The sequence below is a fragment of the Macadamia integrifolia genome, chromosome 11 (genome assembly GCF_013358625.1).
Source record: "Macadamia integrifolia cultivar HAES 741 chromosome 11, SCU_Mint_v3, whole genome shotgun sequence".
Taxonomy (NCBI): domain Eukaryota; kingdom Viridiplantae; phylum Streptophyta; class Magnoliopsida; order Proteales; family Proteaceae; genus Macadamia; species Macadamia integrifolia.
Genome location: NC_056567.1, coordinates 10,753,623 through 10,770,241, shown reverse-complemented (window position 1 = coordinate 10,770,241; position 16,619 = coordinate 10,753,623). Strand labels below are relative to the sequence as shown.

Below are 16,619 nucleotides of genomic sequence, written 5' to 3'. Positions count from 1 at the left end.
AGCATACACATCAGTCAAGACTCCATGATTGTGTCGAGAGGATTTTGTTTTTCTGTCCAAGTATACGAGGAACCTTAGGGTGAAAGCTCCCCGAGGGTGGAATTATCGAGAATTTGCTCTAGCCAGAACTCTGTTAAATGGACGAGGGAGTTGGGTTTCCCAGCCAATTTATCTTTGCTATCAATGAGGTCGTTAAACGGTTCAGGCAGTTCCAATACTAGGTTCAGTTATAGTTTAGGTTCTTGAAAACCTGATATGCCCTTATTGTAGCTCTTTGCTGTCATTCTTGGGAGAATGGAATACTGAAACTTTGTCAAGAAAACAAGGATATGCAGAATTCCATGTGGAAAGACGATTAAAAACAAATTCTAAAACTCTCCAATTCCCCATATTTTCACGTATTTTTCCTCTTTTGACCGGAAAAAAAAAAAATGCAAAAGATTATTCATTTAACAGGATCCGAGGACCCTTGGATGAGTAGGAAATACACCTTACATAACCAAACAGATTTCTATAGCTACATGACTTCGCAAAATTGAGGAATTCCCCAGTTTAACTTCTCCACTCAAGATAATCAAAATTGTAATCTTCGAGGATATATCAAACCCTATTCAGAAAGCTTTAGGGATTGCACCGCAACACCGTTTCGTGCAGCTGGAATACGTCCCCATCTTCCAAGCCGTTGTTCCTGTTGCAATGATACCTTTTGACATCAGATTACTGATTGGCGAATCAAAGGAAAATGAAATAATGCGAGCTTAGCACAGCTCCAAATACTTGATACCAATCACAGATATAAGAAAACAAAACAGGAAACGGTGACGCAAAGTTTATGCATTCGTGACATTTATTTTCCTGACACATGTTGAATTATCACTTGTATGGACCAACAAGAATAGGAAGGCCAGTTCATCCAAATCCTGCATCAAGAATTATTTTTATCAGATAACATAGAGTAGAGTCTATTACCAGGCGACTGGCACTATGTGGAGGCTTCTATCGACCCAGCAACCATTTCACCAAAAAGTCACAATCATTCAACTTTTGCATAGTCAATTGGCAAAAACACAACATAATTAGCTTAAATTAACTAATCTTTTCACTGGCCGTTTAACCAGGTGTTCCAAACACAGTTGGACCATACAGTCTTCTTGAATCCAAGAGCTGGATGCTGGATCCTCCCGGAGCTGTTGACTGGTCAACAGACCATTTGGTCCAAAGAATTTGACCATTCTGATTGTTCAAGCTGACGGATGAGGCCTGAACATACAGTGCCAGGTAAAATGGCAGTTCTCTACCATGGCAGTCATTCAGCATGAAATTTATCTTGTTCCTTGTTTACATATCATTAGCCATATCATTGCGCAGCAACATCATTACTGAGCAGCATCCTTCTCTCCAGTGTGGTTTTAAAAATGTTTCTTTAAATTGTTCATTTTACACTTAAAAAATAAAATAAATAACTAAAATAAAAAAATCAGAGTCTGATCTTTGAAATTTCATAATAGGCTAGTAATCATTTCAACCACACAGTTTTCATTATGCTCAGAAGGAAAAACATGTTTCATATGGATTCTAGGAGTGTGGAGGTTCTCAAGATCCAACCTACATGAATAAATATATAACATTATCCAGTTGGCCACTATCTGACTATCATTATTATAACACTATATTATTATATAAATGTATACGTAAATGGTCAAGGTGACTTGGTATTGGTCGTCACAGATGAATTCAAGCTTAGGTGGTCCTTGGAAGCACTTGCATCTCATTAAGAGAGCCAGGTCCAATGGTAAAAGTGGAAACTTATGTTTTCTAGGACGATGAGACTGGCAATTGTGATAGCCCATGAGTTGGGCATTGCAGGAGTAGAGAAATAGCTGTACTTCGGGGCATCACCCAATTTTATACTGTTTCTGTGGGTCGTAGGCTTTGGCCTTTATCTCTCTTTCTTTTTTTCTTTTGGTAGGTTTCTCTTGTTATACTATGTTGTTTCGATCGTTCATCCTCATAAAATTGGTCGCATATCAAAAAATATGTATATACATAAAGTATTACCCAAAAATAACCATATAGTAGTATCAGAAAGCCAAAATATTTATTAAAAAAAAAAAAATTGGGTCAATAAATAATTAGCCAGTAGGCAGCCGCCCACCAGATTCGCTTGGCTCGCTCGGCCAACCACCAATTTTCTGCCAGCTGCATGGTGAGCAGCTCACAATGCTGCCAACTATGCTCAGCCCACAGCCACTTCGTCATTGCCCTCCGCAAGGCCAGCTCCTCTCCTCGGTGGCTGTCACCTCCGCTAGGCCCGTTGCCCACTTGGCCATGTCCATCCGCAAGGCTAGCATCCCTCAGCCGTGGCTGACTTCTTGCCGGCGGTGCTTTTCTCATCTTGGCATCTCCTTGGAAGATAAAGTGTTGAGATGTTGGTTAGGGTTTGTGGAACCCTACCTGAAATTGTCTTGGTTGGCCTTACTCTGTTATGGGCTTCCTTGCTTTTGCTTTTAAGCCCATGTGAGCTTTTGTGTTGTATTGGACATGTCTACGAGTCCTTTGTTTCATGCTGCCATCTGGGCCTGGGTTGTAGTCCTTAATGGGCTTTCGCTACCCTTATAGGATTTTTTATTTTCCCTTCAGGACTGTATTTCCCCCACCCCCCCTTCTTTAATTCATTTATTATTTACCACCCCCCCCCAAAAAAAAAAAAAAAAAGTAACATATATTAGTGTCCTAAAAATAAAGGAAACTAAAACCTGTAATTTCAAAATGCTATTCATCCCTAGAAATGAGGATGACCACTATCTTGAATCACTTTATCAGGTTCAAGTCTTGAAGAAATTCATGCACAAACCTGAACTCTACTTTTAATGAAGATTAAAACATAAAAATAATTTAATTGCTAAATAAAAAATATTTTTTTTAACATTTTTAAACACTTTTACCTGGATACTTCAATTACCCTGGAATACACCGTGTCGACATGAGTCACATGACACAACATGCGTCTGGTATAGGATGTGTCCAAAGTGCACCCATAAGTCGTATACTGTGAAAAAGAGCAACCCCTTCTTTTAATACATCAACCCCACTTTCCGTCACTTTTTTTGCCACGTACCCATACCCATTTTTGGAAAAATATCCCTGTATGCTAAGTTTAGGTGGAAGGTATATGAGTATATCCAAGTATATGACTCCTCAAAAGATGCACATACCTGATACATGTAACTGAACCTATGTTACAAGTTATGGGAAAAGGAAGCATGTGCCACCCTTGTGCAGATTCCAATATACCACTCTCACTTACTAAACAGTGGGGCCCCCACTAACACGCACTCCTATTCTGACCATGTGGGCCCTATCCATTCTCCAAACTCTCATTGGTGCAGGGTGCAGATTCCTTCTAGCACTAGCATCGTGGGAAACCCTCCCCCATAAGTTATAAATCATCAAGTCTTGGCAATATGTAACCAGCCTAGCTATCCAATTAATTCTTGAAAGACTTCTTCCTCTCTTGATAAGTCAGAAAAGCAACGAAAAGTGAAACAACAACCTTGCTTGATGAACTTCATTTATTTACGGGAAAAGGTTCTCTAAGAAGCGGTGTAGGATGGACCGATGGAATCACCCATACTCCCACCTTACTGACCGTCTAACTCCCCTCATTGCATCACAGGCATTCAATCCATCGGGTGTTGCAACCAACTCTTCTCCACTGCCACTGCACTCTCTTTCTCCCCTTTCTCTACCCCACTCGCTGCTGCAACTCCTCTCTCCTTCTCCGCATCTCCCGCTTGCTGTGCAAACCAGGTCCCCTCTATTCTACTTTCATGTTTAATTTGTCAATTCTCTCACCCGTCCTAATATTGCTGGCCAAATCTACAAACTGGCCAAATCTACAAACTAGCCAAATCTACAAACTAATGAGAAGGATTTGACCTACATTACTTCTGCAAGATTTATTTTTCGTACATGCAAAGAAACAGATTTGCAAGGGATCTCCCACTCCTCATCAATTCATCTTGATAGGAGTGGATGCATTAGAACTTAGAAGTAAGCAGAAGATAGTAAATGAACCAGAAGAGTCGAGCACAGAAGGTTAACTGTAACCAATCAAAATCTCATCTGTAGACCTCCCAAGCCCAAAAGACTCAAAAGTGGAACCTTTTAGGCCGCTGGACATCAGAACTTAAAGCAAACCTCGCCCATAGGGCACAAGAGGCCTGGAGATCTACTGCATCGGAGCAAAACCCATCATGAGAAAACAAAAACGGAGTAAGAGTAAGATTCACTAAACTTCATTATACCTGAATAACGTTTGTGCTCATAAGTAATGTAAGGTAGGATGATTGATTAGTCTTTGGAGAATGATTTTCAATTGGAAAGTCAAACTTTTCCTTTCCACTACTTTTTGAAGCAGGGAGAGGGAGATTGGAGCACAGCAGGGAGGTTTTTGATCGGAGTTGAGCATGGGGATGGGAGGGGAGTGGGTCATGGACATCTCCCTGGCTACAATTTACCGCTACATCATCAAATGAGCCAGAAAATTCATCACCTGATTGGTTGAACCCTCCCTCTCTCTCTCGGGTATAGTGGTCGAACCCTTTTTAACCGCTGCCAAACACCTTGCAACAAGCCCCCCCCCCCTCCCTCCAAATGGGAAGGCAAACAAAAACAGACCAAGCAGGAAATGAAATAGCAGAGTCAGGGGAATGCAGAGATGAGGAGCAGGAGGGAGACAGGGAGAGAGAAAGGAGTTGCAGCGGCAAGCAGGAGAGAGATAGAGTGCAGTGGCAGTGGAGAAGAGTGGTTTGCAACACCAGCTATTATGTAGCAAGGAGAATCGGATGGTCAATGAGGTGAGGATGAGGAAGATTCCGTCCTACCACACTCGCTCAGAGAACCATTACCCTTTATTTATTTATAACAACAATAGTTATAATTACTATTATCAAATTTGTGTTTTTCTGTCTAGGAATGCCTGGATGATAATCCTGTACATCAGTGTTCTTTTTAATATATTCTCTTGCCGACCTTAAGCAAACAAATATTAATATACTATTAGTACTAATACTACTATTATTTATTACATAAATATTATAATAATTATTATTATTACTAAGAAATTCCAGCATGCCCTCACCCAAAATTAGACTAGCAACCCATGCGTTTTTTGCCACACGCAAATGCGATCTGGAAATTCCAACCTAAGATCTTTAGGAAATGATGTGGATTTCTGCATGTCAATTTTTCAGGTCAAGCATCTCCTATTCTCCTCCCAAGTATGTCCATATACCCCACTGTAGTCACTGATTTTTCAATACCTTGTTTTGACACTTGGCAAACTTGGATTGGAATGAAATTAGACAGTTGAGTAGCAGACGTTGGGGTCCACCTATACACATTTTGAGCCCCACCTGAACTTTCATGTGGCAGTTATTGGAGGGTATGCTAGTTTACCTAAAGGTAGGCATGCCAAGAACCAGCTCCCATAATATTATTATTTTGAACAGACCATAGTATTCAGAGATTTCATTTAAGGCCCCGCTTGTTTAACAAAGAGTCTGGGCTGGGATTGTTGTGGACCTGGGACCCACATGGTAATGGGGTAACCAACAGTTAAGTAAAGTGAAGTTTACCACTGCTTTACCATTCCACCACCGCGTTTGGTTATTCTGCTTGGGGAAGATTCAAGAGAATGAAAAGTGCAGAGAGAGAGAGAGAGAGAGAGAGAGAGAGGTTTGCACCATGGATGGGAACCAAAGCAGAGGAGGTGAAGATGTGCCGGAGCACACAGTAGGTTACTGGTATTCCTGGAGCTGGTTGCGAGACCATCGCTTCACCGTCCCTCTTGATTACTCCGTCAATTGCTGCAAGTCCCCTAAGATCTCCATCTTCTTCTTCTTCGATCTTCCCTTTTTTTTTTCCCTTACAGTCCAGGCCGCAAGGGGCCAAGGGTCCTGCAGGTAAAGAGATCGGTTGCAAGTAGCTTGCACTGCCTTAGCCCACCTATCAAACGATTGCAGAGAGGGTGTTGCAGAGAGCTTGGTTGCAGAGGTGGGTTTCAAATGGAGGTTGGTCGGAGGTTTAGACAGGTGGGTGCAATGGCGGCATAGCAGCTGAGCACAAGGGTTTTCTTGGGTGAGTGGTTAATGGGCAATCTACACATTCAGTTCATGGGAATTTGATCTCTGGTTCATGCTGCACTGGATTCCTTTGTCTGATACTTGATAGCAGATTATCTGATTTCTCTTCTTTGCTGTTGAGTTTATCAAATTAGGTCTACAGCGCCTATTCTCTACTCAGTCTGCTCTCAGCTCTCAACCCAAATGAAAGAATAAACTCCCAAAAAGAAGAGAGAGAAAGAAAACTTTCTACAAGTTTTGTGTAAAGAGTCAAGACTGTAAGCCAGGGTTCCAAGTTCAAAGATTCAACTAGAGGAAGAGGAAGAAAAAAGGGAAAAAGAAACAAAAGAAGGTTCCAGGAATCAAGGGTCAAGGTCATGTGACTTGTCCCTGGAGACAAGGGCTTGGAGGGTTCTCTCTTCTTACTCTTCTTAGAGAGCTTCAGCCAAGACAGCCTAAAGCAACAGAGTCTCAACAGCCAGTGCAATGAGTTGGTCTACAACAGGAGGAGCGAAAAGAAGAAGAAGTAGATGCAGTGAAGATTCAACTGTGGTCGACACTGTGGTGGAGGAGCTTCAAGCGATAGGCAGGGCGGGGTGATGCGCAGTGCAGCGGTGTTCTCCCACCATCTCCCAACCGTTTTCCTTCGTATTTACCAGCAAAGTCCCACCAAATCGGCAGGACTTTTCGAAGGGATGGGGTGGGAAATTGCCAGCCACGTTGGCCGACAGGAATTGCACAATTTTCCTAAACAAAATACCACCCCCTGATTACCAAACGCCCCCAAATCTCATGGGGTGGAATAGTTCATACAACTATCCACCCCATAAATCCCACCCCAGGAAAACCCCATCAAACAAACGGGGCCTAAGAGAAAGGGAAGGGAAAATAACAAGGACAGCTGCCCCAAAAAAGGTGACAGAAGGACAAGAAAAAACCAACTACTAAATAAACAGCACCAACCTGAATTGTCTGGTTAATCTATAACCATTGTCTTTTATTTTCCTCTCGTAAGTAATTCTATAAGCATTGTTGGTTAATATTCTCTAAGTTAATAGCTGAAAACTAATTAACTAAGAACTTCTTTAATTTAACAGAACAACCTGCTCCAGAAAGTGTTCAGCCCTATTTATAGCCAAGTTTCTTATTGAGTCAACACGGTGACATATGATGTTATATCCACAAATTCCTATATGATTACTCAAAGGTTGAAGTCTAGAAGAATGGTCTGACATACATCAACAGCAACAACATATTCTTTATCTTGAAACACCCAAAATACGAAGTAGAACCGAATATGCCCAGTATGCAGAAATCATTAAAAAAGAAAGAAATCAAGAAATCAACAACACTAACCTGTCCAACACCAGCTAAAAGGAACCGTCCAGATTTCGCAAACGCTAGGGAATTTACAAATCCAACCTGTGTTGCATCAAATATCCAGGAATAAGTAATGATCAACGTCAGTAATTACTACATAATCACTGCATGCCACAAAAATTATTCGAAATAACAAAGGAGACTAAAGTTGCATTTGGTATCACTTTCCAGAGTGATTCTATAGGCTATTGGACCCTGAGGTGACAGTCACCAGAATCACATTTATGACCATAGTTTTGATTCACTGCATAGATTTGATTCCCTGCAGTAAATCCTAATGTTTCTTTTTTTCTGGAGCAGTTTCCTTTCTTAGTTCAAATTATTGCTCCTGGATCCCTATAAATAACTATTTTTATGGGGATCATTTATGGTTAACACTAGATTATTAGAAGCAAATAAAAAAATGAATTAGTGCTCCCCTAGAAGAATTGTTTTAGAAAAAAGAAAAGAGGTACCAAATGTATAATCAGCCAACCTCCTTCGCATGAATCCTTTGGTTTTCTGATCACTCTTAAGCTTTTTGTCATGTTGTTGTAGAAGAGATACCAAATGTAGCCTCTTCTTTTACATAAATGCAGCCGAATATCGTAAGGGTCCATCCATGTCAAGGTTTCTAGGAAGTTATTGAAGCATGAAACCTTTACTGACACCCCATACATTCGAACTATGAAAGCAAGCTATACGTACCCAAAACAAAAGTTCCCATCTCCACCGAATTATTTTCCTACTCTATAGACCAAGGTACACCCCACAGCAGATCTACACCGTGACCATAACCAACGACGAAAACATACTCCCACTAAGACAAAAAATGAGAACCAGCCTACCCCTTGTATTCTTTTACAATTAAAAAAAAAAAAAAAAAAAGGGGAGGAAGAGCAATCCAGTGAACAAGACTCCCGCTTCGCAAATAATCCACAAAAAATATTTTGATACACAGTAATGATCAACCAATTGCGTCCATTAGCAGGTCTACGGATCCTTAGTCATATCTGCTCAAGCAAGTCAGGTCAACTAACCGTCAGACTAGATCTAGATTTGCATTTTCACATTAGATATTGTTCAAAGGGTAATTATGGTAACCAGTCCACTCCATGTATTGATTAAATCATGTAACCTGTCCTAAGTCCATAATAGGATGGCGTAAATGGGTTGCAATAAAGCCAACCCAATTTCCTTGGATTAAGGTATCATAACCGCACACAAACAGCCCCCCCCCCCACCTTTTTCTGGGGTATGAGTACTATCTGGGTTGGGCTGAAAGGTGTCTAGAAATGACTCTTGCTCAGGATAAATCAAGGTGCAGGATCCATCTCTACAAAAACCTGCCCACACCCATTCCCACAAAATAAGAAAAAAGACAACCACCCCATGCTACCCAATTAAAATTCATCTTGATTACCAATATTCTATAAATATTAACCCACCCCCCAAAAGAAATATTTTTTTGGCACCAAAAGACCAATCACTAGACCCTGATGCAACATTCTTTCCAATCAATTCAGCCCTTTTGAGTATTGAGGGTGTAAATGGGCCAGCCTCTTAAGTAGTTGCGGCCTTAACATATTAAAATTTTAACAAATGAATAAAGTATTTAATTATTCGATCTTTCTCTGAAAGACTAACAAAATCTATTCTGTTACGTTTTGTATTCTTTTCAACTTCATTTCTTTGCCCTATTTTTCAGGAGCCCAGAGCCAGGTCTTATCAACTCCATTTGATTTCACCGTATAATGTAGAACTATATTTGAGTAGTCAGAATAGTCCCAAATCTGCAAGCTCAAAGAAAATCCAAATTCAAGGTAATGTGAAACTAAGATAAATAAGTCAGGAACTAGGGTCGAGTGCAAGGAAATAAAAGAGATATCAGCTACTGATGTCTGAGTATATGTGACTAATGTGAGGACTCAAATCAGTCACTGAGATTAAGAACACAAACTGAAAACAAAAGAAAACAGTAAAACAGGGACAGAAATAGAGTCAAACAGAAGCAGGGTTGAATAGCAGTAGCAAAGGTATAACTGTAGATTGGAAATAGGTCTGTAGTAAGTATGTAACAGAAACACAAGTCAATACACAATTACACAACCTTAAACTAACTACCGATTTTAGTTTAAAGCCGGAAAACAGAGTAAAATTTTCAATCGGACACGGAGGGGGTGATTTTGATTTCCAGGGGATCAACTGGTCATATTGGATAAGAAATTGGATCAAGCCTTCTCCTAAAGCAGGGGAACACTCGATCAAAATTGGGGAGGGAATGGGTGGCTGGATTGGCTTGTAGGATGATGGACTGAGGAACAAGAAATCACAAAAAAAATAATAATAATAATAAATAAAAAGGAACAGGATTTAAAAACCAAGGAATTTGTGAGAAATTTGTTACCTTTGATTCGATGGAACAAGAATGAGAGACCATGAAGAACTTGTAGAGTAATAGAAAACCAAGAACATAAGCAAGGAAGAACCACTTGGACTTTTCACCACAAGGTGTCGGCTAGATCAAATACTAACCCTACCCATCTTGATCAAGCACAAGAAAAAACTTCATTGAAGAAAAAAAGCAGCTAAGCAGTAAATTGTAATTCAAAATCATGGCTTCAATGTAAGCCTATGAGTTGCCTTTACAATAGAGAATAGAGAAGGGGAAAGTCCACCAATTAGGAAAGTTCCCAAAATAAAAAGTCTCTCAATTAGTAGTTGTTTGGTTACAAAGACAATCTAAAAAATAGAAACAAATAAAAAAGGAAACTAATTGTGTGTCCTCTACGAATAAGACAAACAACTATTACAAGTGAACGAACAGCTTAAATTAGACCAAACCTGGTTCACCCAACTGAACCGAACCAATAACAGAACATGAAAAAAAATAGCAACTCTTTAACAAATTCGTGGCCTAGCCTATCCCTCCAAATCATGGGGATTAGGTGGCCTAGCTCTCATCCTTCGAGAGTAAGTATTCAATTCTGCATCGCTATAATGTAAGGCATTTCTTTTTCTTTGATTTTGTTCTGAGTGTTACCAAGGGTTGAGTGTAATCATACTGAAACCGAAGTTCTGGACTTGAAAAGATTATCAAATTACTAAGATCAAGGTTGCTATGATCCCAACCATTCCAAGCATTGAAAAATGACAAGGAAAATCATGGTTCCATCACAAAATCAGAAAAGGATACTAAAGATTGCTACTTAAAGCAGTTTGCAGCTTACCAAAGGCAGTTCATGCAAAAGCCGAATCCTTGCACTCTCACTTTCTATAGCCCATAGACGAACTGCCCCGTTACCAGCTCCCGATGCAGCTAGATCACTGTTGCTACACACACTGACAGAACTGACCCAGGAGTGTGCTGCTGAACAATAGTTTTCTGGCTTGAGGCTGCCATTTTCTGCAGGGTGGAACTCAAAAGTCTCTCATCAGAAGGTTGCACATAACAAGAACATATATATAGTTAATAAATATATAAACTCCTATGGAAAATGAAATGCTCCACCAGCAAAAATCATAACTGTATCATGCATTAAATAGGAAACAACAGTTCTTACCCACTCTATCCCCTTTGGAAATAATCCCATTATTCATCGCACCCAACTTTTCAGAAGGAGCTAATACAGCATGGGCATTTTTCACGATATACACAGGCTTCTTCCGCAGCATGCTCCAAAGCTCAACACTTCCATCATCTGAGCCAGACAAGAATTCTTCATTGTTGATAAAACACGCACACTCTAAAGATGCCATGGGAGCACGGAAAACTAATTGGGATTCCTCGGGGACCTATAATTTTGATACACAAGAGAAAACGTTAATAACACATAAACTATCGAGGAAAGATACACCAGTTATGCTACACACAAATAATAAATGAAATAATTCATTAACAGGAATTGCTACACTCAACCTATGATACAAAGGTTCAGGTGCCGATGTCCCGTAGGATCATTTCTAGGAGTTAGAACCATCTGACTATTAAATCTTAGGATACGGGACACGGATGATATGGATGCACAAACTGCGTGCAAGTACATGGATATGCTATATTGCAGATAATTTTGAAATAAGCCAGCAAATTAATCATCTAGAAGTCTTATTATATGTATTAACAAAAATAAGAACATTAGCAACAAAAAAATGTATTAAGAATTGAGAACTTGCAACATGACATTAAGAACCTTAAATGTAATGTATTAATGCACTAAAAATCCAAATCCATAAAGTTAAAAGGACATGGACTGGACTAACGGTAATACAAATCCACAGTTTATTTTTGTATGGTTGCAAAAGTATGGAAATATAGCCATGCAAAGAAGATAAACGAAAAAAATTGTGTCTATGTTTGGAGGATCTGACACATACGCCATACCCATACCCATGTCACAGCATGACTGACATGAAAAATATATGTAGAATGAAGGGTCCAGCTACCACAGTCCCCTTCACCGTCCAACAAGTGAAACAAATATACAAACAGGCTCTTGCATATGCAAAATGTCAAGCTTAGGTTCCATATAAGATCACTGCACATAAATACCCTCTAACACAATCATAGAAAGTATGACTCACCTTATATAGGCGCATGGTACGATCACGCCCAATGGTCAACACCCTTTCTTTACGTAGACAGTCTATTGTCAATATTTCACCTTGGTGACCAAATAATGTCTGCATATAAGACCTGTCTTCCACATTCCATAACTTGATTTGCCGATCAAAGGAAGCAGAGAAAAGCTGTGGAGTCCCCTGCCTAAAACTCAAATCAGATACTGGTCCTTTATGACCAGGAAATGCCTGTAAAAATGGCAATTATGTTCTGTAAGGGTATTATAATACAAAACTGAAACTGGATTTATTAGGAACTGACAGGCCACATAATGTGGAACCCGAGTTATGCACACTGAGAAATCTGCTTGCAAGTTTCAAGTAGCACCTAGTAGAGGGACCACAGTTTCATTGGTCTGCCCTAGTATTCTTTTCTTTGGGGGTGTTTGTAAAAAGGTATGTATAAAGCTGCCCCAGGATTCCTCACGCACAATCTCTTCTTCCTTAGCATTGGGTGCTGGATGGAGTGTTCATAACCATCATATTTCTCATTTTCAAGGAAGTCAGAAAAGCTATGGCAAATTGCCTAGATATAAGGATACATATTTTTTTTTCCCACATCGAACATCTCATGGATGTTACACATCGGTAGGTGCACCCTAACTCCCAAGGAGAGCACCAAAAGTAATACATTTTCTTTCATATTTTATATCATACATTGTTATTATTTCTATCAAGGAATGCCTAGAAATCTAGAATCCCTCTTCTGGAACACTTTAAAATTCACAGCTGAGCTAGGTATTTTGACAAAGTATCTTTTAAGGTTAGAAGTTAAAAGTCATTACATGTCCAAAAACAAGTTTTACATATGTAACAAAACCAAAGTAAATAAACAAATATGTACCTGAATATGTTCCCGTGTCCGGGTATCCCACAGATGAACATGACGGTCTAAGCCACCAGTAGCCAAATACCGACCATCAGAGCTAACATCCAATGCCAAAATGTGTTTACTCCACTTTATGGATGAATTTTGTGGATCCTTAGCACCATGTGAGCTCATTATTTCCTTACTAGGCCACGCATACTTTTCACTTTTCCCACTGTCCACGTCCCAATGGATTATAGTTCCATCTTTGGAAGCTGAAAATCCCCTCAAGTCATCCGCAGCTAAAGCTACAGCAGTAACAGATTGCCGGTGCTTCACTAAGACTCGGAATTGATCAACACTTGTTGGCTTTTGAACCCTATAATGTTTGAAATGAACAGCAGAAGTATGCATCCAAATATTAGTTTCCTTTTTTCTCTCTTCAAATACACATTTGGGCATGTGGTTTATCATAACCAAAAAAAAAAATAACAAAATACTTCTAAAACTGTAAATAGAAAGGATTTGCAGATATCAAAATTAAAGCTCTTTTAGGTGTAACCTAATAGTACAGTATTACAAGATCTCAAGAAATCAACCGGCTCGTTCCAAATCAGATAAAACAAAAAAATCCATTCATATGTCGATTTGTGGTTGGAAATAGTTATATCCAACTAGGGAGATCATTCTTACAAAGTTCCCCTAGCGAGTCCTAACGAGACGTTTTTAACATTAACAACAACAAAAGTGATTCTCCATTATCCCCAACTCCACCAATATACCCATAACATTTGCAAAAACTGGTACCTGATCCAAGTAAACCCAACATAAAAATTGAAACAGGGGATAAAGACCAAAAGACATCTCATTGAATCGAATCTATGTGGTGTTGACCTCAAGTTGGTACGTGAGGTCCTCAGCAGTCATTTAATGACAACAGCAAATTCACCCAAGTTATACACAACTTAACCAGCTAAACCCAACTTAATAGAGCAGTCTCATACGTAATATAGTTACTCCGAGTTCAGTTCAGAAAAATGCACTCAACCAAAATGAGGATATCATTTCAATTCAAATAAATAAATAATCAACCATACGTGGGAAGCAAATATTTTTTCTGCATAATAATTGAAATGAGATATGAAGCATAAATATAGACTAGAAATTCGACCTGGAAGCAAGCAATCTCCGAACACGTCCACTTTCTTCAAGCTGCTCCTGCTGAAGCATCTGAGCAACCAAGGAATCACGGTTCCCAGCTTTATCCTCTTCATCCCCTTCTTCCCCCAGTTCTTCCTCATCCTGCTCCATCCTAGCAATCTCTCGAATCTTCGCCAAATGAGCCTTCGCGAGTCTTTGCCGCTTCTCATCAGCAGTTTCTTTTTCAAATTCAGAGTCCTCTTCTTCAACTTCTTCTCCACCATCAGAAGTTGCAAGACGCCCTGCTTCCTCATCAGTTTCATCACTGTCGATGACACCAGCATCGTCATCATCAATGTTTCGTCTCCTACGCTTCGAATCACTGTTGAAGAAAGGGTCTCTGTCTAAAGAAACTCTGGGATTTTTCTTCCTGGTCCCATTGGGAAGTGAAGAAGGCTTCTTCTTGCGGATTCTGCTCTTCATGCTCAGAGATGAGACTCACCAGCGATGGAAACTGTAATGACAACCACAATGAGAACACCCAACAACGTTTCTCGGGATTGAAGTGAAAGTAGAAGGCTGTTACACTGTTACTAGGGTTTAAGGGTTTTCTCAAGTAGCGAAACAGGAGGTTTTGTATGAGCTGTGACTGAGAGAGAGTTGCAGAGAGGAGCAAGCACAAGCTACAAAGCGGCGCACAAGGAACGACTAGTTTTTTAGGGTGTTCAACTGGTTTACCGGTTCAGCCTGGTATCTTTTGTTGAAATGACTATCTCGTCCTTAGTTCGGTCGCCATAAACATCTCTCTTGCATGATATCTAACCAGGGTTTCAAAAATCGTCCAATCGGATCGGGAATCGGTCAGGAACTGAGGATCGATCCCGATTTCTGCCACTTGAAATTGCAATATTTCCTTCAATCAGTGGATTTTCTGATTAAATGGCCGATTCTACTTTCTGGGGTGAGTCGATCTAATTCGAAACCAGCCGAGACCATTCCCTTAGGGGGCGTTTGGTTCGATTTATCCATCGGACCAGATCCCAGGGAATCAGTTTCCGGTTTAAATTAAACCGTTTGGTTCATTTTTGTGAAAAATCGGTTCGGAGTCATGGTGGCCAGTAGAATCAGGGTAACCAACTAAAAACCATGATTCATCCGGATTAACCTCAATAGGTTAATCCGGAATCGAGTCACGATTCCGGAGGTTCGTATAAAAGCGATGGATTCAACTGGAGTTCATTTCCACATCATCCTGCGATTCTGCCGGTGAAGTCCGACCGAGGTTCAGCAACGGTGAAGCAACAGGTAAAGATTCTGCGATTCTTCTTCTTCTTCTTCTTCTTCTTCTTCTTCCTCTGCTTCCTCTGCTTTCTCGTCTTCGTCTTCTTCCGCTCATCTTCTTCTTCTTCCTCTTCTTCTTCCTCTTCCTCTTCCTCTTCGTCTTCGTCTTCGTCTTCGTTTTCTTCTTCTTCTTCTTCTTCGTATTTTTCTTCTTTCTTCCTTCTCTTTTTCTTCTTCATTATTTGTGTCTAGGGTTTCTAACATTTACCCTCTGCCCATGACAACTCGCATCTGAGAAGAACACCTAAAACCGAGTTGATTGAAGGTGAGATTCCCCTCTTATTTGTATTTTTCTTTGTATTCTTGGGCTTCATTTGTGTTTTATTAGGATTATTGAAGTTCGGTTTCTATTTTTCAGGTTGTAACTTCATATCTAGGGTTTACCCTATTTCCAAATCAGACGATCGACTCCAAGGTTTGAAGAACTAGAATCGAAGCTTGATTTAAGGTTAGATTTCAACATTTATGTGATTTTTTTCTTCTTTGGAACCGTGTTCTTACTGTAATGTAAATTCGGTTTCAGTTTTTCTTCTTCTTCTTCTTCTTCTTCTTCTTCTTCTTCTTCTTCTTCTTCTTCTTCTTCTATGGTGAAACAATATATGATTATGTGATATGTTTCTTACTGTAAGTTGAATAACTAAAAACAGAATTGATTTCATTGCATCTAACTTAAAACATCAACAAGAACTTATTTGAAAGCAACTAGGAAGGATGCCAAGGCACAATAAATTTACTGTCACATTACAAAAATTCCTCATGTTTTTCAATGCAATAGCTAAAAATACCCTTTTTTAAAAAAACATCAAAGCCACTGAATTTGGATATAGACACTATAATATAACTCTATTCCCATTTAAAGTTTACAATTGCAGCACAACTCTATTCCTTTTTAAAGTTTACAAAGGCCAAACCATTTTCTCAATCACTAGGTCAGAATTTGAAACTTCAACATGGCTCGATGTTTAATGAGCAAGCCCCAGAGTTTTTTCACTACTTGAACCGCTATTAAGAAACAATCTCAATTTTCACATATTGAGTCTATAAAATCTCTTCTAACCATGACCACGTTGGGCACTTTGGCCTAAATTTCTATTAATGAATCTTTTGTTGGTGTTGTCGATATAAAAAAAAAAACAAGATTTGGTTATCGACTATAAAAGGATCTGCTAAAAATTCCCAAATCAGTGCATGAGACTGTAACGATGAAAAAAAAAATTGATTTTTGGGGA

The 16,619-nt window shown here is 39.6% G+C and overlaps 1 protein-coding gene across 1 annotated transcript; it reads right to left on the bottom strand.

Annotated features, from left to right (window-relative positions):
* Positions 1-410: 410 nt before the first annotated feature.
* LOC122092643 (U3 snoRNP-associated protein-like EMB2271) lies at positions 411-14,748 on the bottom strand. Its single transcript, XM_042662868.1, has 7 exons — positions 14,081-14,748; positions 12,946-13,288; positions 12,066-12,290; positions 11,048-11,279; positions 10,715-10,890; positions 7,482-7,547; positions 411-688 (listed from the first exon to the last, which is right to left on the bottom strand). Exons 1-7 carry the CDS (start codon positions 14,530-14,532, stop codon positions 608-610), a joined length of 1,575 nt encoding a protein of 524 aa, XP_042518802.1. The 5' UTR covers positions 14,533-14,748; the 3' UTR covers positions 411-607.
* Between the last annotated feature and the right edge of the window lie 1,871 nt (positions 14,749-16,619).